This window comes from Clarias gariepinus, chromosome 17 (assembly GCF_024256425.1).
Source record: "Clarias gariepinus isolate MV-2021 ecotype Netherlands chromosome 17, CGAR_prim_01v2, whole genome shotgun sequence".
NCBI lineage: Eukaryota > Metazoa > Chordata > Actinopteri > Siluriformes > Clariidae > Clarias > Clarias gariepinus.
In genome coordinates this window covers 24,047,098-24,069,385 of record NC_071116.1, presented here as the reverse complement: position 1 = coordinate 24,069,385, position 22,288 = coordinate 24,047,098, and the positions used below count along the sequence as shown (strand labels likewise).

The 22,288-nt window shown below is 38.7% G+C and overlaps 1 protein-coding gene across 3 annotated transcripts in view; it reads left to right on the top strand.

Moving 5' to 3' along the window:
• Window positions 1–22,288, top strand: part of ppp3ccb (protein phosphatase 3, catalytic subunit, gamma isozyme, b) — a 53,831-nt gene that overhangs the window by 10,892 nt on the left and 20,651 nt on the right. For all 3 annotated transcript variants that reach the window (XM_053515612.1, XM_053515611.1, XM_053515610.1), the window contains exons 2-4: window positions 7,219–7,416; window positions 14,238–14,362; window positions 19,961–20,072. In XM_053515612.1, coding sequence (XP_053371587.1) covers window positions 7,219–7,416; window positions 14,238–14,362; window positions 19,961–20,072 — 435 coding nt within the window. The remainder of the gene's footprint in view (window positions 1–7,218; window positions 7,417–14,237; window positions 14,363–19,960; window positions 20,073–22,288) is intronic.

Sequence of the window (22,288 nt, the reverse complement as noted above, 5' to 3'; positions counted from 1 at the left end):
GGCTAGCTTATGGTTCCAACCAACACCCAGGCTCTGTTTGTTCTGCCCATTCGTCAATTTATGGTCCTTTGGGTGATATGGGTGATCACAAGATGGTTTTGTCCATGTCTGTTTTTATACAGTCTGCAGTTTGTTATCCACTTTGTTGCATTACCACCGCCTTCTGGTCTTGATCTCCCTCATCTTTCTTTCAGTTTAAATCCTCTTTTCTCTTGTTGTCCCATGTAGCTGTCACTTAAATCAGCCAGGTCCAAATTTTGCAGAACTGTGTATCATAATACAACACCAGATACACAAACAGCTAACCTAAGTTCTGGCGATCACAGATTACTACATAAAATATTGAGTCCCACAAAGGCTCATGAACGGTGTTAACACTTTGGGGAAACAACCTATTGAAATTTCAAGGAAAGCCAGGTTGTGTGTGGTATTAAGGCTGTTGCCCATGTAGTATCGGCTGTCTTCAAACCTAGGAAGCAATCCCTATATGTTGAGTTAAATTTGTCTATCAAAATTTGCAAAATAACGCATGGATTGAGAAAATGTGTATAATGTAGAAGCGAACTTGCCGATGCTCTAAAGAACAGATAGACGAAGTATGTGGAGTTGAACTCTTATTGGTTCCTGACTTTTCTAACACCTTGTAGATGTTTTCTGCTAGTTTTTGATGTCAATTTTTGTAGTTTGATAAAGTATCATTTTGGAATCCATGCAGATAAATGTAGCTTCTTCCTTCTTTTATTTAATCTGATAAATGTTAATTACAAAATTATACACTAAAGAAAGACGCATCATTTGGTTCTCAGTACTTTCTGCATGTAAAAAAAAAAAAAAAAACTGTTTCTGATTCTCCACAGACCTTCACTAAACTACTTTGGTGAAATCTTTTCTAAGCCTGTGGTGCATTAGCTACACGTCCAAACGTACACACACGCTCATGACGTGTTAACATGGCACGGTCTGCAGAAAGAAAAAGCCATCCGTACAAGTCTCCTGGCACTTCGCCTAATCAAAACATTTGAAAGCGTTAAGGCTGCGCTTTTACTCGTGGCTTTGAGTGCAGTCAGACTCCAGGTCATGGATGTACAGGGTCGGCGCAGCGGATTGAGTTTTGTAGTACTCGAGTACATGCACATTTACGAAGAAGAGCAACAGATTGATTATTCGGTATTTAACTCTTGAACACAATAACACTTTGTTTATTAAACAAAGTAAAGAGTAATCACTTGGGTGCCTGGGCTTTATGAGACTCAATGCAAAGCACTGGTACTCTTACCACCTTGAAGCTTATTGAATTCACTGATTATTTGTCTCTAGCAACATGTCCCACTCATAGCAGTTTGCCAAAAATATTTTTATTTTCTTCTTTTGTCTGAAGGTAAGTAATCCTTTCTTTTGGTGTAGATCATCCACAGAAAGTCAGTCTCACTTATATTTTAGCAGCTACAGCTTATACCCTCGCTTTCACTCAGTCTCTCCTAAAGATAAGACGACAAAAAAAGATATCATTAAGGTAGAAAAAAGTTTCTCAGTACGCCAGAGCCAGTTAACATGTCAAACGCTGACCCCCCCCAACCCTCCCAGAGACTCCCATTAAAGCGTGGTCATGACTGTACTAGCGACGTGGCCATTACTCCCAACTGTGTTCCTGTAACATGCAAGTGGCGTTGATGAACGATTGCATACAGTTTTCACAAACAGATGCGTCTCTTCTGCAAGTCTGTGTCAAATTATCCGTAGATTTTTTCAGGGATCTGGTCTTTCACTCACTAAACATTCACTGCAGTGGGCTCCGGGAAGGTCACATTTACATCATTTAGGCATTTGACAGACTTGCATTTATATATATATATATATATATATATATATATATATATATATATATTTTTTTTTTTTCTCACTACACATCTGAGCAGTTGAGGGTTAAGGGCCCAACAGTGGCAACTTGGTGGTTGTGGGGTTTGAACCTGGGATTTTACGAACCGTAGTCCAATGCCTTAACCACTGAGCTACCCCTGGCCCTAGATCACCATTCAAGGACATACAGCCTTTTTTAAAACGTTTTAACCGCAGTAAAACATTTTAATAGTGCAGAGTCTCATCACCATACTGTGCTTTAGGTTTTTTGTAAATGTCATTTGGCATTACACCTTCATTTACGAGAAGCCTTAAAGAGTTTGTGAATTTCTTCAGAACTCTCGATTTGACTTGAACGCCACTTATAAATCAACAGTACTCTGACCGGTCAGAATCGATTATCAGTTTGAGAATTGTCATCATTATCTAGAGAGCCTAATTAGAAACAAGTGCATCCCCAAGTTTCAGAAAAGTGTAGCTTAATAATCCTTGTTAAATTGGATTTTGATTCAACGCTGGAGTAATGTTCTCTCTCTGTCTCTCGGCTTATATTGTGTAATTAAAAAAAGGCTGTATTTAAAAAGCGGCGTGTTGCTCCTCGCTTGGTGTTGAGTTGTGCTCCTGCCACAGTGAGAGGCAAATAAGCAGGTGCATGCTGCATTTAATCCCTCAGCCATGAAAGAAACAGCGTCTTCCTCTTCTTTATGTGCTACATGAACCAGAGAAGGTACTTTTAACTAAAGCATAGCTCTGTCAGCACATTCTTCTAATAATATTTTAGGACCTTCTTTTGACTGAAGTGATTAGATAAGAGAAGGTAAAATATGTAAAGACTCTGATCCATCAGATTTTTACATTTTTCCTTTTTTTTGTTCCTCTCTCTCACGCCATTTACTCCAACCACACTTCACAATCACAATCAGACATGCAACAAGTCACTCACAAAGTGTGTGGGTGTGTACGGACCACTTCACTTGCCACTTGTTGGTTTATTGGCCTGTACAGGTTTTTTGTCTTTTTTTTTTTTTTAATGTAATTTGACGATGTTAATTAATGATTTGTTTGAAAGTGTGCTCTGTGTCATTTGTTACCAAAGTGTTTAAAACAGCTCAGCACATTTTTTGGTTTTTGCATGCCTGAGTTTAATTTGATGTGTTTTATTACTCAAGGAGTGTGTAAATTATTAAACACTGCTCTGCATTGAAGGGAGTGTATTTACAAAGAGTGCCAGGCTTTTCCCATATAATACGTTCTGTAAGACAATGTCTGTAAGCAAACACCAGGGGGATATTCGAGAGTAAGCTCCTGGCAAGGGCTGGGCAATGCAGGAATGTATCATCAGTCATAATCTGTTGCCATAAACTAATCAAAATTCTGGTTGGAATCTAGTTGTTTGGCTTGACCGACAAATTTATAAATATAATATTTATATCCAGAAATTAGATATTTTTGTAAAAAGGTTCAGAAGCTTGTCTTATGTTGTGCTGACAGTGGTTTAAGCAGAAGGTAAATTTTAAGGGATGGGGAAACGCCCGAAACCAAAAAAAAAATCACATTTGTTTACAGAATCTGTATGTGACACACTGATAGTGTGACACACTTGTGCATTTTATCTTAACGTCCAATAGCAGAAGGAGCATTTGATGTCTGTTGTTTAATTATTGGCAGCACAATCTAACGTCAATCTAACAAAACTAATAAAATAACATTAATAAAAAGAATTTTATATAAAACTATTTAACATTGCAGTGCATTAGGAATGCAAAGGATCACAAGACTTAGAGTTCAGATTCATTGTAACATGGGTCGGATAATTGTTTCGAAAGTATTCACCTCCTTGCTTTAAACAATAGTGAATGACAGAAAAAAATGCTATACTTCGAGCATAAACAGTTTAGGGTAATTTAAGAAAAACAAAGTAAATGCATGTATAATAGGGCTCCAGTATGAGATGTTATTTGAACTGGGGTTTCCATCCCACCTAGGCATATTTTGTCAGAATGAACTAACACAAAGCAAGTGCATGAGTGAGGGTGTTTGAGTAAAAGATACAATTTTGCATACGAAATAAAAAAATCACTCAGGAATGTGCCTGAACATAGTGATTTGCAGTTCACATGTATGTTCATGGATATGTACTGTGTATATCTTGTATCTTGGCTTTCCTGTATTATCTCATGCCTCTTTGATTCCAAATGATGCATATTGTTGTAGAAATGCCTCATTATTGTATGAGATTTTTACAAAAGATTTACAAAAAACCATCCACCCTTACTTCTAGATGTGTGCTCTGGCTAGTCAGAAAAATAAATAAACTGCACACATTGTTGACAAGCTACATTTTTGTTTGGTACGTTGTCATGTTTTGCACATTATATTGGCACGACATAACTAATTGCTGTAACTGTAGTCCATGCGACTTCCTTCCAATTGAACCACGTGCTGTACTACACACATCAGTCGAAACCAGACCTGGCTGTCAGTTAAATTTCTTCCTTTTTTTTTTTCATGAGGTACATAACTTTGTGCTATTGCCTTACATTAACTGTAACAACAAATAGCACAAAGTCCTCTGTCCTGAAAAATTTGGCAGGAAATGTAAGGTCTGCTATACAAAGCTACAAAGAGTTAAAATAATCCATTACAACAGAACACTACAGCGGGTGTGAAATGTGGTTAAGATGTCACATCTCTGTGCAAATCGATCATCACGCTGTCTTTCTGGTTCTGCTTCTTTGAGCGTTTTTGGCGCGCTATGTACCAGGGGGAAAAAAAACCTGATCACAATCAGTATTTCTAAAATTTATTTCTAAAATACTTTTGCTATAAAATTGTAGTAGTGTATAAAAAAAATATCTAAATGATTTAAAAATATATTTATTTTTTGCTGATTATTTCAGTTTCAGAGTGGTGTGCAGGTGCGGTATTTTAACATTTTAGTAAAACAGACTAAAATAAAGCAGGCTGGTTTAAATGAGCCATAACATTAATGATAGCTGAGAGATGAAATGAATAACATTGATTTATAGCATTACATTGGAAGTGGGTGGTGTGTTTTATGCAACAAGTAAACGTTTTATCTTTAAAGTGAATGTGTTGGAAGCAGAAAAAATGCACAAGCATTAGAATTATAGCCACTTTGACAAGGCCCAGATTGTGATAGGTAGATGACTGTGTCAGAGGAACTCCGAAACTGCAGTTCTTGTGGGATGTTCCCGGCCTGCAGTGGTCAGGACCAGAGCATCCAGTGAACCAGTGGACAGGGTCATGGGCATCTAAATGTATGTGGGAAGCGAAGGATGGCCCTTGTATTCCGATTCAATAGAAAAGATGATGTTGCTGAAATTGGTGTAAAAGTTCATGTTGGTTCTGATTTGGTTTGCTGGCCATTATAAACAGTTGTGTGTCTACTGCCAAAAGCAACAGGATGCACTATGGGAAGGAGGCAAGCCAATGGAGGCGGTGTGATGCTGAGAAATCTGGGCAATGTTCTGCTGAGATCTTTTTTTTTTTTTTTTAAACTGCCATTCATGCAGATGTTACTTTGACACTTTCCACTGATTTAAACACTGCTGCTGACCAAGTACACCCACCCATTCATTGAAACTGTATTCCCTGATAGCAGTGGCTACTTTCACCAGGATAATGCACACTGAGGCACTGCAAAACCGCCTTGAGGCACACGGCAACGACAAGTGTTGACTTAGCCTCCTATTTCTGCAGATCTCAATCCAACAGAGCATCTGTGGGATGTGTTGGAAAAACAAATCTGATCCATAGAGGAGCCGCCTTGCAACTTAAGACTTAAAAGATCAGCTGCCAACATCTTGGTGCCAGATACCACAGGTCTTGTGTCGTCCATGCTTCAACGGGTCAGAGCTGTTGTGGTGGCGAAAGGGGGACTTACTCCATATTAGGCGGGTAGTTATGTTATGGCAGGTCAGTGTACGTGCATGGTGATACCTACTTTATTATTTTTTTTTATATACAAGTATAATAACCTAGGAATCAAAGAGCACTTTGAGCTACAGTCCAATTTAAAACCCCCCCCCAGGGAGAATCCGCTCATCTCTTTCATTCTTTTCCCCTAATGATTTGGGAGTTTGCTCGAAATTAGATTATGGTGCGTTTAGCCAAGACAGCTACTGTATTCCACCGTCCTCCTTTTCATTGTCTTTTTCATTGACCTGCTTAAGTTTAACAAGGAATCTTTTATTTATATATATATATATATATGTATGTGTCTGTGAATGTGTTTCTATTTAGAAATGTTCTAAAGTGAAAAGTGGAAATACCTTTTTTTTTTTTTTTTTTGAATACTGTGCAAATGCAGAATGGACCAAAATGGCTGGATGAAAACGGTGCTTTTGTTTTTTTAAAACTGACTGTAGTTCTTTATCTGCCCCATACTGAAAGCAGTGCAAAAGCAGATAGAGTAAGTAAACACAGTCCAAACTGTAAACTTGGATATTTTTCCCCCCACAATACCATTATCTCAGTATGTCAGAAAACATACTACTGAAATAGACCAGATGACCGAAGCTTTTATAAACCAACAGGAAGTCTCCGGAGGTGTGTGCTGTAATTAGAAAAAGGAAATCCAGCTCAGATTAACATTTTTATATCCATATTTGGTTAGATATTTAGCAGATCGATAACTTTTCTGGTGCAAAGATGACCAGAATTACACACAAGCATACAGTGGAACCTTGGCTTAGGAGCATATTCCGGAAGCGGACTCGTATTCCAAAACACTCTTAAACCAAAATTTTCTCATAAGAAATAAAAGAAACTTATAAAAGTAATTAACACAAAATATAAAGTAAAAATAAAACAAATCAATCTGCACTTTACCTTTAAAGAATTTTCTGTGTAGAGCAGAGAGAGTGTGTGTGTGTGTGTGTGTGAAGACGAAAGTAGGTGTGTGTATACGCACGTACAGACACAAAATAAAATATGTTCTGCGCGCACACACGTGGTTACAGTGTTATACCAGTAAGATACACGCACTAAGACCCAGGAGGGGAGACGATTACCCACAATTCCGCAGCGCAAGAGAGAGGAGAAACCGCTGGCTCAGTTCTGATCACGTGATGCTCAGGGTCAAAACAAAAGGCGCATGTGTAATATACATGATACTCTGTACTCGTAAACCAAGACTTGTTCGTCAAAATTTATTAAAAATCTTTGCTTGTCTTACGGAACACTAACAAACTTCTTTACTCGCAATCTAAAGTTTCACTGTACTATAAAGTATTTATTTTTTGTTAGTGTTTGTCTCCTTAGTAATCATCATCAGCAGTGGTTTCCTGTGACTAAAAGTAGTTCCAAGTTCTCAATCTGCTCTCCTCTTCCTTGTAGCCGTGCCGTATCCCCCGACGACGCGTCTCACCTTGAAGGAGCTCTACGAGGATGGTCGGCCCAAGGTGGAGCTGCTTAAGGCTCACCTGCTGAAGGAAGGACGGCTGGAGGAGGATGCGGCGCTGCGCATCATCAATGACGGGGCCACCATCCTGCGCCATGAGAAGTGCATGCTGGAGGTGGAGGCGCCTATTACAGGTACACATCCCTGTCAAATTGGTGTACACCACAGTCCAGGTACACGTCTGTTACAGGAACACCACGGGTGCAGGGAGCTACTTCATGTATAAATCTGGTAAAGGAAGATCTTTACTGATAGCAGGAACAAAATTGCAAAGAGAAGGATGCTTTTATCATTACTATTAATGGTAAGTTGCATGTTATTAAATATATTTCTCCTTGAAGTAGGTGGTCATGTGCTTGTAAGAGGTAGTTAAACTCCTGTTCCAGGTGGTCACATGGTTTATTGAGAGCTACGCTTTTGGATTCAAGATGTGAAAGACATGCATTTGTTCTGTGGCTGTTACTCTCCTATTATATGCACTTTATTGAGAAAGTTAACTTGTGAATTTACACGCGTACATCTTTTGAGGATGCAAGTAGACGTTGCTGTAGTCTTTGTGGTCAGTTAAAAATAATGGAGGTGATGCTGATTATTAAGTAGCCTTCATATCACTATCTTTAGTCTTACCTTCCTCCCCACATCCCTCAACCCTGCTTCTCACTGGTTGCTAAGATTTTCTTGTTATGATTGTTGGCACCTCTGCAGGGTGGTACAGAACAATGATGCCCATCATATCCAGCGACATGTCTGTTACTGGTGGATTCTCAGCTTTATTAGGCGTATGAACCTCAGCCAGAGGCTTCCAATGCAGTTATGTGAAGATCCCAGCATACAGTCTTCCCTCTCTGTAAACTATCCTGTTTTTATTCTTTCTGTGATGAGTCACCACAGAGTCTAGTCCTGCGTGCCTTGTATATAAATAGGATGATGTGAATATACTCCTGCACAATGCCGTCATGATAATTACTAGTCTATATTAAACTAAGCATAAACTGTGTTTTGCAGGTAAATACGAACCTGTGTTAAATAAACCAAAAGTACTATTTTTAAACCAAACCCAAAGCCTCAACCTTAACCCTAAAGTTCACCTGCAATCTCAGCAAGATCCGTTCATTTCTCCCTGTTGCAGATTTCTGTGAAATAGATATTACAAATAGAGACATTGTAATAATACCACTTCTGTGAAAATCTTGGCAATTTACCCATGAAGCAACTGGTACTTGGAAATGCACCAAAAGAGGAATCATCTTTTGTTTTTCCAGCAGATGAAGCAGACATCTTCAGACGATTGAAAATTCTGTAGGTGTAAGTGTTCTGATACAAACTGATATGTCTTTAAGGCCTGGTTCCCACTTTCATGATTTTTGCTGCTGATCAATACAGCTTTAAATCAGAAATTTAGAATCAGAAAAAATAATGAATCTTTTTTATCAGTAATGCCATTTTACCTCTCACTGCCGTGTCATGGTGCCACTGCAATGTAGTCAAATAATTACATGTAGACATACGGACACATCCAGTGGATTTGCACCGGACCTGCAGGTAATTTAGAAAATGTGTGGCCCCAACGTAAATCATTGAGAACGTTCGCCTTTGTCGCACGTCGCAGATCACTACGATGCCATACGAAGTAGGGCTGCAACAACAAATCGTTAAAATCGATAACTAAAAGCGTTAGCAACGAATTTCATAATTGATTCGTTGTGTCACGCGACGCGGAGACATTTTATTATTTAAAAAAAACTTTATTTGAGCGCGGAGCGGAGTGAACGCACTCAGTCTCGCGCACTGATGCTATCAGAGTTCGCCGCCTTACAGACAGGAAGGCGCAAAAATTTTAAAACGAGCGGAGGTAGAGTACAGATACATGGCGGAGGCTGCTGGGTCTTAGTGCGCATCATTTACTGGTATAATCAACGTCCGTGCACGTGTGTACTGTTTACTATAACACTGTGACTACGTGTGTGTGTAAAACATTTTATGTTGTGTCTGTATGTGTGTGTACAGCGCGCGTGTAAAGCAAAAGCAAGTCTTGATAGAGATGTTAAAAATCCATGTTCTTTCTCTGCTCAAGGCTCAGCCTGCTCTTTGGCGTGTGTCTGTGTGTGTCTGTGTGTCTGTGTGTGTGTGTGTCTGTCTGTGTGTGTGTCTGTCTGTGTGTGTGTCTGTCTGTGTGTGTGTCTGTCTGTGTGTGTGTCTGTCTGTGTGTGTGTGTGTCTGTCTGTGTGTGTGTCTGTCTGTGTGTGTGTCTGTCTGTCTGTGTGTGTGTCTGTCTGTGTGTGTGTCTGTCTGTCTGTCTGTGTGTCTGTCTGTCTGTCTGTGTGTCTGTCTGTCTGTCTGTGTGTCTGTCTGTCTGTCTGTCTGTGTGTCTGTCTGTCTGTCTGTCTGTGTGTCTGTCTGTCTGTCTGTCTGTGTGTCTGTCTGTCTGTCTGTCTGTGTGTCTGTCTGTCTGTCTGTGTGTCTGTCTGTCTGTCTGTGTGTCTGTCTGTCTGTCTGTGTGTCTGTCTGTCTGTCTGTGTGTCTGTCTGTCTGTCTGTGTGTCTGTCTGTGTGTAAAGGTAAAGTTCAGGTTAATTTGTTTTATTTTTACTTTACAGCAGTGATACCGTTACCGTAGTGTGTTTTTAAAAATTAAATTTGGTTTGTGAGTGTTTTGGAATACGACCCGCTTCTGGAACAAATTATGCTCATAATCCAAGGTTCCACTATATATTTGGCAGATGTAAAGCATACATACATACAGGGAAAAAAAAAAAAAGACAGATTAATCGATTATTAAAACTATTGACAGTGGAAACTGGGCTTATACCCCACCCGCTTTTCCTCACGTGGTAATGTTTTGACTCATACTCAAGCTAAAGCGAGAGTATTGAGTTTAAAACTATAAATTAAAATTTAGTGTGTTCAACATGACTATGGAACTTTTATTTACAATTTCTTAGAGGGCTGTTAGACAAGTGCAAGGCAAGAAGTTTACAGTGTCTACTTTGAACTTTCCAGTTGTTTTTTACCTTCTGTTACCTTCCTTACCTTGTGTGTAAGGAATTTCTTATTACAATTCATAACCTCAACCTTCCTAAGCTTAGTGATTTTCTGGCTGCCTTTTACAGTAATCAGTTCCCCGACTTGCTTGAGGTCCAACCAGACTTGTTTTGATAAAGAGGGAATCCTTTGATTGGGTCTGTTTCAAATGTCAAAGAGTAACTAGCGCCCCACCCAGGCTTCCTACGTCGCCTTTGATTTCCCAGAGGAGGCCACAGGAAACCCCTCTTTTATCCCCCGACAGGTGCGGAGATAAAAATGGCCTTCCTACCTCGTCCCCCGAGTCTTTAATGTCACATGAGCTGTAGCTGGAGGTTACACGTTCATGTCATACCACATTCTCCGATTCAACACTAATGAGACTAGACAGTCTTGGACTAAGCTTGGGGTGTGAAACTGGCAAGCAGTGATCCTTCAGGATATGATGATTTTGAACTTATATCATTATTATTATTATTTTTAAAGTTCCTAAAGACCACTTTTGGTTTAGGTAATTTCCGTGTAAGATGGCTTGAGGTGTCTATTTCACTTGAGAAAAAGGAATCTTTTTCCAGTAGACAAAGCAACCTTTATGGTTTACTGAAGATTCAGGCTCTGTGTTATTTAACTGATAATTGTGGCAAAACTGAATTTAAGCATAGAAATGCTTTAGATAAATATTTAGATAACTAGTAACATTAGTGGATAATGTTTTTGCAGCATAAAAGTTAAAGCATGTACAATGATCTCTCACAAGCATGAACTCTAAATAAGAGTACAGTCCTTTGTCTGAAAGCTCATGATGTCAACCATCTTGTTGCCACCTTCCTTAATCCTGATGGTACGACTGCTGTCTGGGGTAGCAGAATACTGTCCGAGCCCTGGAGTACACGTGTTCAAAGTGACAGCACATCCCCAAACCTTTTCCAGCAGAGATTGTTAAGAAGATGGGTGGGTATTTTTTTTGCTGAGGTTTCCACCAGTGCTGTAGAGCCTGTGAGGTATTTGTTGTCGCGTTTAAAGTCCTATTCATAACATTTGCCATAACCCTGATCAGGACAAAGCAGCTCATAAGGATGAATTAATGTGTAGTTGTGGGACTTTTGATTGCGCAGAATAAAAAACCACCTTAAGATACACTAGAAGTGTTTCACCAGTGCTTGGATAGCATCAAGGTAGAAAGTTTTCTCAGCCACACCTAAGCCATGATCAGACGGCCTGCTTTACACCCAAACCCTGGCCTCCCAGGAACGCCTTTAATGGCTCAAACACGCAGAAATGACTCGAGGCCAGGTCAGGACAGTAGGGGGGATTTGGCAAAAACTCCCAGCTGAGTTTCTGTAATGTTCAAATGGTGTCCATGAATGATTGTGTGTACAGTTATCACACAAATGCGTCTCACATTTTGCAAGTTGGAAACAAATTATCCATCAATTTTCAAGGTTCAGGTGTTCCACATGCTAAATGTCCACAGGAACAATCGTAGTGGGCTCCTAACCACTTCACCTGGGATCGTACAGATTTCTTTTAAATGTTTGCACCATCACACTTCAGACATGTTTTACTTCAGCTAAGAATCGGTTTTATGCCTTCATTTGTGAGAAATTTTTAATCCCAGTTTAACTTGAATGCAGATATTAATAAATGAATATATTATATTAAAGAATATGATTGGTTGAATCACTTCTGATTACACAATAACACATTGCAGTAATGCCCTCTGGGTAGTTTGTACTCCACAAGTGTCCAGTGAAGCCGATCTAATCTTTATCTCTCCTGAGCTGACGGAGTGATGCAAGCAGCCTGAGGAGTTTAAAAAAAGTCATTTAAAAAATGCCATAAAATTGGTGCAGTTAATCCAAAAAACGTGATCAGCTGTCATCATTTGTCTTACAGGAGTTTGTGGGATAGTCTTTTCTCTTCTTGGGTGGAAGTTGTCACCTTGAGAAAGTGACCTTACACACACACACACAGAGGTGCAAACAGGTTATAACTAAATTAGAAGGGAGATTAGGGAGGGGAGGGGCCTATAGGTCAAAATAAAAATAAATTTGTCTATTAAATTTGTATTACTGAGTAGGTCTGGCTGATAGAACTATAATGATGTGTCCTATGATAGACCCTACCTCAATAACAATAGGTACCCACCAGCGTGTCTCAATTCGGGGGCCATATCCTCCGAAGGACGCATTTGAAGGCTGATTACATTATAGTGTCGCGTCTAAAGCAGCACATTTTGAAGGCTTGTTCAAATGCAGCCTTCTTTCCCCTGAAAAACAAAGGGTGGAACAGTCAACGGCCCAGCCTTAAGAATCTCGAGATTCTTTACGAGCTAGGGAAGAGATGATGGTAGACACAAGACCTGAGGATATTTAACATAGATGTATTATTAAATGTATAACACATGGCAGTTTTTGAGCTCTGACAAAGATAATTAAAATTGTTGTGTGTGTGTTGTGTAGAACAGTTCAGACTAAAACCGGGAATACAGAAAATGTTAAGGTTCACTTATAACACTGTATTTACCTGCAGGCTTATTTTAGGTAAAGGTAAAATGATTCCAGAATCCTTATTTGCTCCATAAATGTGTGCCTTGATTTAAATAAATATATATAAATTTTATATATATATATATATATATATATATATATATATATATATATATATAATGAACCAAATTAACAATTTTTACCCTGTGGTATGTATTATTTAGCTTGCTGTTCAACATTTAAGATTAATATTTGTTCGAAAATATTTTTTACTGAATTTTTTTTTTGTGACACTAAAGATAAAATAAAAATTTTCATTACCAGTAATAAGCAAAGTAGCAGTAATAAAATCAACCATTTCAATCTCACTTTGTGAACAGTGCAAGGGTCAGATAAGTGGAAAAAGCGTGTGCGCACAAACGCACACACCTGAAGAGAATGTGGCTAATTAGAGCCAGTATGAGCCATGAAGTAAAGAGGAAAGCAGAGAGCGAGAAGGATCAGAGCTCAGAAATCAGCAGTGATGCATGTGTGCATGTTGCATAATTAGCTTACAAAAAGATTCACTGAGGAAAATTGGACATAAAGTCCAATCTCTTCATAGCCTAGACACTAATTAGGGACAACTACTTTGCCCATTTTTGTTCTCCCTTCACAAAGCACCCCTTGACCACACCCCTTCTACCGCAAAGCTTTTTTCTTATTTCTTTTTTTCCACCTCCCTCTCTAATTATATGTGGAGGTTTTTTGTTATGAAGGTGGTTTCAGTTGCGCTATAGTTGGCTTCACTTCAGTAAGCGTTAATGCCAACATGTCCGGGCGTTCACAGTTAGTGAGAAATAAATGCTCGATGGAGTCAAGTTTGTTGCCAGTCTAGCCGTGTTCAGAGATGCTCTTCAGGAGTTATTTGAATAACTTGGCTTTTTTTATCAGCTCGAACCAGTCTGGCCATGTTCAAAGAGACATGAATCACCTTTCTTCCCCATTCTAAATCGTTGATTAAGTCATTTGTTTACGGCTTGTGACTCTGCTGGAAGAGACTGGTTCGCCATGTTTTTCTTTTTTCTCTTTTTTTTTTTTTTTAAACAGCTCCGTTTCTTATTTTATAATTCAGTGATTAGTTTAATTAATCTTAATTCATGCATTTGCACTTGCTTGCATTCTTTTTTTTTATATTCTTTAATTAATTCCATTAATATAAAATGACTGTTTTTCACCAAATGTTCTGGATGGTACACGTACTTCCTGATCTCATGAACTAGCATAAGGATGTTTTTTTTTTTTTTTTTTTTTTTGCCATCTACATTACAAATGACTTTTTGTCACGTTTTATACATCACTCCATTTTTGTGCCTCCTCATAAATAAGTTCTGTCAAGTACATGTATGTGACAGGAAGCAACGTGTAGTTATGGGTCCTTGTTGTCTGTTGTGTTTCTGCCCTCAGTGTGTGGAGACGTTCATGGACAGTTCTTTGACCTGATGAAGTTGTTCGAGGTCGGTGGTTCTCCCAACAACACACGCTACCTATTCCTGGGAGATTACGTGGATCGAGGTTACTTTAGCATCGAGGTGAGTATTATAACTTTTTAAAATTTACATTTCCTCAGTGTTGATGTTCTTGAACATCGTACACAATAAAGAAAACAGGATGTGTGTGAGTTTTGAAAGGCCAGTTGTATGTCGAAACCTGTATTACACAATTGGGGTAGAGCTTTTTTTGTAGCTGTCCTTTAGTGTTGTAGATACCGATATGAAAGCCTATTTAGGAGGACATAATTTTATGAACATGAAGTTTATAACTTAAACTTTGGTCCTTTCTGGAAATTAATGATAGATGTTTTGATGATTTAAACTTTGGTAGATTTTTTTATGGGTGCCTTTCAAGTAACTGGTGTTCTGTTCATCTAATAAGATGCTCTCTAGAATGTATCGACTCCCACAGGGACTGTCTGGCTTTGTGTAGCAGCTTGTTGACGTCAGTGCCTTTTTTTGCTGTGAATTTTTAAACATGTAGTTAATAGTTTGCCGTTCAAACTACAGCACAGCCAAGCTGCCACTTTTGGGCCCTTGAGTGAGGACCTCAACCGTATCTGCCCCAGGGTCGCTGTACCATGGCAGACAGTATACGCCTACCACAGCTTCGTGCCTGGGATATGTGGAAAAATATTATTATGCTCTAATTTAGAGCTCTAGAATGTAGAACAATTTATTTGCAGATTGATTCAGCCAAATAAATGTATGTTTTACTTTTCAATTTCAGATTAATTCGGACTTTTATATATGTAGGTAAACTTTTAAAGGTTAAAATGCTCTTAAAATTACCAGCTTCTTAAAATTATACCCACAGCTTTTACTAGAAATAGAAATCGCTCCCACCTATCTCAGATACAAGAGGATCAATGTTTCTTCTACTTTTAAATGTATGGGTGGTTGGTACAATACCGCCATCTACTGGACTGGAGTGTTGCACGAAGAAAAAATACAGAACACCACTTAAGTTGGTTAAACTACATTTAAAAAGCAACCAGTACAAGTTACACTGCATATCAGGACATATTATCAGTTTAGTAGTTTGTAAAACGTAAAAAAAAATGTAAGAAATATAGCCACTTGAGATGAACCAATGACAAATAAACATTGGAAACTGTCAAATATCTAATCAAATCAACAGTCACAATTGTACTGTAGTGTACAGGTAGTACATGTGACAATCTTCCTATACGTATAATAAAGCTGTAGAGTTGGTATGTCTGTACAATGAAGATATTTGCAAAAATTGAGTTTGGGGGACACAAGATTGGAATGTCTGTCTGTCTGTCTGTCTGTGCACGCATAACGTTAAAAACTCCCGAACAATTTGTGTATTTGGCCAAGCTTGATGTAATATATAGGCTTTGTTTCATGGCAATCAACCCAAGTGAAAATATTTTAATTAGAATTTTAAATGGAAAACGCACTTAAATCATATAAGAAATCGACCTTGAAAAAACTCATTAGTCCATCTCAATATTCAATAGATGGTGTTGTACATTGTTTAATACCCGCTTATGAGTGCAATTGAAATCTACTTAATAAACGTGATCTCACACCTTCAGTCTGCACACTTCATGCTAAGTAAAAAATTTTGTTAATTCCAAACTTCAACAGATGGAGCTGTACATTTTTTTAAAACGTGCTTATGAGTGTGCAATAAAATTCCACGCAGTCACATTTGCAGGCACATCTAGTATTTTAGATGTATATTTTTTAATTATTAGATTTACCAGGCAGACATGTTGAATGCCTCCCAGTGTTTATCCTGAGTCTCTGTCACAATCTATCATCCACAGCCCAATCATGTATGATGTAACTGATTCTCATCATGTATGATATTGTCCTCGTGAAAAAGCAGTGACCTGGGTAAATTCAGCGATTGATAGTTAAAAAAATAATAATTTTCTGGGCAAGATGATGTGTTACTCTGCTCTGAAGTCAGAATGCAGTTTGTTTGTTTATGTTTTGACACTTTGGCCATTTTATCGGGACTATAAGTATAGAGCTCTCAGCCAGCCAAGATCTCAGGTCACGTGGTATTTTTTAAAATGTTGTGCAGCGTTTTGCATTTTAAACTCCTCCTCTAAGATGGTGATCTCTGTAAAGTCAGCAAAATTTCTGTTTTGCTAAAATAAAAAATTAAGATGAGGACGATTACATCAAACAAGCACCAGCCGACCGTAGCCACGATACGCCCCTTTTATCGCCCCATCTCTTTATACACACGCCAAGTGGAAACACATTCTCTATATTTAGGTTTACGTGTGAATTTCTGCTGTTTGCCTTTTACACTTTTTGACACACTAGTGACTGTTGTATTTGGTCTATAGTGCTCGAGAGAGAGAGATGTAGTTAAATAAAAGGAGAGCTGGTCACACCTTTTTTTTTATTTTTTATAGGTGGGTGTGTTTGACCTTAGAGACCCACCATGGTGCAGTGCATGCTGGGAACAGAGGTTACTTTAGGGGGTGCGATGAAATGTCATGGTTAAAAGGTGTGCCTGTGGACACACCGTTACTCAGCAGCATCAAACATTGACTGTGTGTGTGTTACGACAAAGGGCACACCTTTTCTTTGGCTCTTTTTGGACATCAGACATTCACAAAGGGTTGGACTTCAATCACCACCTGCTGCCCTTAAACACCCCAGTTGTATATTTAATATTGCCTTTCTTTTCTTTTTTTTTAAATGCTCTTGGTGCCATCAGTTAAACACCAAAATTGCTGTCCATTCATTGTGGAAATAATGAAATAACAGATTTTACCTAATTTGCTTACGGTTGATAAATAGACGTTTCAATTATTTGGTGATAGTTGACTGTGTTACCTTAGTGACAGTTAACCTCAATTACCGCTGGAAAATAAAAAGCATTTAAATTTAGCAAACTTAAGAATTATTTGTTTGTGTATCCGTTGTGGTGAACCTCCACGGATTTCTATCCATTGTGGGTGCGCTTTGCTATAGATACTATAACCTCATCTTTTACTAGGAGCGATATCAACTTTTCTTCTCAATCGTGTGATCAAAAAGTTTTGAGCCAAGCTTTTTTTTTTCCCCCCGAAAGGAGTCTTGACTGCGTGTGTGCACCCGCTTGTGCAGTTAAAGCTGGCTTGGCTCATTAGTCAGATCAGGTAATTAAATCTAAAAAAGTCTGGTAGGAGTTTAGAGTGATTGAAGGTTTGGTGACCGTATTCTGACGTGTCCATGATAGCTAGACTTGATATAATGGTGTACGACTCAAGATTAGTCATGATCAGACTGTTCTCTCCCTCGCTCTCCCCATCTCTTTCCACTGCTGCGTCTTTTTTAAAACCTAATTAGGTTCTGTACTGCAGTGGTTCTCATGTCCTTTGTGTCTGGCTGCGAGTACATCCCCCCCACCCCTCAGCCTTCCCTCCCTCCAAAACTCGTGCTAAATCTCACACCACAGCAGCCTTCGTTCCTCTGCACTGAAACCTTCAGCCGTGTAATTCGTGGTACCTTTTTCGAGTTTCTGAGTCCAGACCACTCTCAGGCTCGGCTCTGGGGAGTTCTCCACGCCGTGAGCTCCGGGCCAGTTTTAACTTCCTGGTAATCAGGAGAGAGAGAGGATTCCTGTATTTCTGCATCCATTTATGTTGCAGAGATGAGGACCGGATGGTGTAGTTTTTATTAACAGAAGAATAAACTGTGTATGGTAGGAAAGGAAAGAGGACAAGGGTGGACGCCACCACATGAATAATTCATTTGTACCCTTTTTAACACTCGCTGCTTTTTGTAAATGTGTTGCATTGCGGTCTCTGCTGCTCCTCCGTACTACATTATCATACACAACAGTGATGACGCACTACGAACAGAACCAGAACCGTCAGTGTGTCAAAACCATCCATTAGTCAAATCCATCTATTTATTTATCTCAAATTTATATTTATTTATTACTTTAATTTTATTTTATTGCTTGTCATCTTACCTGGCATCCATCCATCCCTCTCTGTGATTAGATAGATAGATAGATAGATAGATAGATAGATAGATAGATAAAACAATAACAGTTCACAAATTGGACAGTAAGATACAAGCAAACAAGGTGTAGAAGAATATTAGACACCAGGTTAAAATTACAAATCAATGTGTAAATAATGATAAAATTCATTAATAATAAAATCATACTTATGATACACTCTTTACAATAGTGCAGTCAGATGGTTATCTGTACATTCAGGTACATTAATGAGACGTTATTTTCAGTAAAAGAACCTTAACCTGAGTTTTGGGTTTTTTTTTTTTTTAGTTTTTTTAATATGCCCATGACTTTGTTCGCGTGGAATTTTATTGCACACTCATAAGCGAGTTTCTAAACAATGTGCAGCACCATCTGTTGAATTTTGAGATAAACTTTTATTTTTTTTTATCTATTTAATGATATAAAAGCGTTTTCCATTCAAGTTTTCAAAGAAGCATATCTAAGGCAAAGCCCATATGTTACCTCAAGCTCAGCCAAATACACCTGTGTACATGTTTTAATAGTGTACACCATTAAAATTCGTTCAGTAATTTTTACGTGACAAAAAATCGGTAGTTTTTTTTCACTATGTTAGGGTTACAAATTTTGCACATTTTTTCTAACAGACAGACGAACACAGTTTTTTTGAGTTCGACACAGTCCAGTGTTTCTACACTATTTTTTAAAATAATTATTATTTACAACGGATAACATCCTGATTTCGTGCGTTACTGAAAGCTCAGCACAAGAAAAGACAGCGGAAGAGAAAGTTGATTTTAAGAAAGCAGGCCAAATCGATTTTGAAGAAATAAAAAAAAACCTGACTGTTCAAACTTTTTCAAATAATTTATTAGTAAGCAGGTAAGAAGCCTGGCTAGTAAGGATAGCTAAGCTAACTTTAGGTTACAGCTGCGTTACAGTACCACTACATGCAAAACAAAAGTTAACTGTTAAAACATTTTTAATTGGTTAAACTCTTAACAGCGATCAATCAGTAATTCAGTTAATGATTAAAAGTCGATCGATATTGTAAGTGTGTAATATTCTCCGACAAGAAGTGGAATATTGTCATTGTTTTGTTAAGTATGTGACCCTTGGTTGGATATTTATATTCGATTAAACCCCAACCCACACTGTCTGGAAAAACAGGGTCCTGTTCATCAGCTACTAAATTAATCAGCGAGAAGGACCTGAGAAAATCCTCCATGGAAAGAGCCCCGGCTTTTCGCTGATGAGCAGTTACGAAACGTAGCGTATAGTGCCAAGTGAATACCGTAAATGCACAACATTTTTACATACAGTACACTTGCACACACCAAGGACACAAAAACACACATCATTTGGGCAGCACTTCCTTCTGATATTAATCCTGAGGTAACGAGCGACGTTTAGAGCTGTAGAGCGCCGTGTGACTCTGAGGGCAGAACTAGATAACAGCAGAATAAGAAACGCCTCCGATATGCCACCGAATTGAACGAACAAGACCAAGCAAAGCGAATGCACAGGTAATTTTTTTGAATACACGGCACCTGCACTGTCATAGAACAACTCTGTTGGGTACAGGATGTTTTGTGGTTGTTGTTTTTTTATTTATTTATTTATTTATTTTTTTTTTCTTTTAAAAATGTATTGTCTGTGTGTGTCTTTTGCAGTGTGTGCTGTATCTGTGGGCTCTGAAGATCAACCACCCCACCACACTCTTTCTCCTCCGAGGAAACCATGAGTGCCGGCACCTCACAGAGTACTTTACCTTCAAACAAGAGTGTAAGTACGCATCTCTGAACGTGTGTGTGTGAGCGTGAGCAGTAACCCGGTGCCAAAAAAGCATCCAGAAAGAGAAAATCCCTATCAGTGACACGGAGTGGGCGTGGCCAGGCAACTAGCTAACACAAGATTATGCAAACGAGAAGCGAAACACCATAGTAATCAGCGGGAACTGGAGCGAGCCTCGTTACAGTGAAAGGTTTAATTTTCCAGCTTGTTATAAGATTAGATCTCCAGAAAAATATATATATATATGTATATATATATATATATGAGTATGAGCACAAAGTATGCAGGGAAAGTGGAGGTGAGTGCAGTTAGCATTAAGTAGCATTTAGCCAGTTTACTTCCCTTGATATCACTGCCAGAGTGACTGCTAAAACACATCATAAGAAAATACTTCAAAACACTTTGCAACCAAAAGCATCTAGTGAATGACGGAGATCAGAGGAGTGTGAACAGAGCGGTTAAAGACGTCAGGAACCAGGCTTCATAACTGTGGCGAACAGAAAAGCATCTATGTGCAGTTTTTAACGAAACACACAGCAATGCTTCTCTTAATAATCTTTGATCCATCGTCATCCACCGTATTTGATTAATGACTGATGCACGATGCATGGAAAATCGCAGAAAAAGACAGCATGAAGGATTTTCGTGTGTGATTCGCCTAAACCTCATGCTGTGTTTGTCAAGCAACCAGTGGGGCTTCATCAGTAGAACCACCCACACACCCCTTTTATTCCGCTTTTGTGCTTGTATGTCGTATTATTATTTTTTAATCCCCCACATCATCTTTGATTCTATTCAATAGTTTTATTATTTATAAAACTGTTATATAATCATAAGTTTTATAGGGGTTTGGAAACAATCCCTACGTTGTTGTTGTTCGTCTTTCGGCTGCTACCGTAGAGGAGTCGCCTCAGCGGACAATCAGATCCGCACAACAATCTGGTTTTACCCCAGATGCCCTTCCTGACGCATCCCTCTCATTTTATCCGGGCTTGGGACCCGCACTGCATCCACTGGCTGGGGTTTGGGTGAATCCAACTTGGGGCTTCCGCATGGCAGGTGAGAAACTTTGACTCGTATGGTGTCTGAACACGATAGCCCCTGCTTTCATTAATAATTACTTTAGTAATATTGTTCTGTACACGATTACACCTGCATGTCCACACACTATTTTTGCCCTATTCCTAAGTTTTTTTTTTTTTTTTTAGTATATTTGTCACATTTAAATGATTGAGTTCATTTAGTAATTTTTTATATTAGATAAATATAATAAAAAAAATACAAAATGCAGTTTTTAAACAGTGATTTAACTAATAAAGTAGGTGAAGAAGCTGTCTAAACCTGCCTGGCTCTATATGAAAAAGTAATTGCCCCCTTAACCTACTGCACATTTTTCTATTTCTGGAAGTTTATCACGGTGGTGCGCTGAGTCTCAAAACCTTAGAAATGGCTTTGTAACCCTCTCCAGGCGAATATGCATCAGTTCTCCTTTGTTCTCATCGTTCTGCATTATTTCAGCAATTGTAGCCTGATGTTTTGAGAAATTTTAGCTTCACCTTGTCAAACACGTTCTATATAAGTGATTTCTTGATTCAACAAGTCTGGCAGTAATCAGCCCTGGTTGTGGCAAGTGAAATTCAACTCGGGATATCTTTGTGTAGTAGTAAAAATTGTTTGATGTTCCCAGTCGTTTAAGTGTGACAAATATATATTTATTTTTTTAATCTGGTAGGGGCAAATATTGATACACCCAGTTGGATTTCAAGCAGTCAAAAAAAAAAAAAAAAAAAACACAAGGATGACATGAAGAGAAGCACGCCAGTCACAAGCTCCCCAAACCAGCACACTGGAGCGGATTATTGTGCTCTGCCTGCTTTTATTTTGTAAAATTTCATTACTCCTGACAGATCATTTTGAAAGAGACAACCGAACAAAAAGTCATGATATGACTTTAGAAATGGCAGTCCATTTCTGTTCCAGTACCGCTGGTGTCACACCTGATGCGAACCGTAGCAGTCCACCTTTTCAGGTTGACGCGCCACAGTTCTTTAAGCCACGCCCAAGTTCAATACAACAACTTCTCAACCCAATTGGACGTGTACTGGCGTGAAGGGGATTTACACTGCATTCAAATCCTGATTAGACACCGTGAAGCACATACTTCAGTGTGTGTGTGTGTGTGTGTGTGTGTGTGTGTGTGTGTGTGT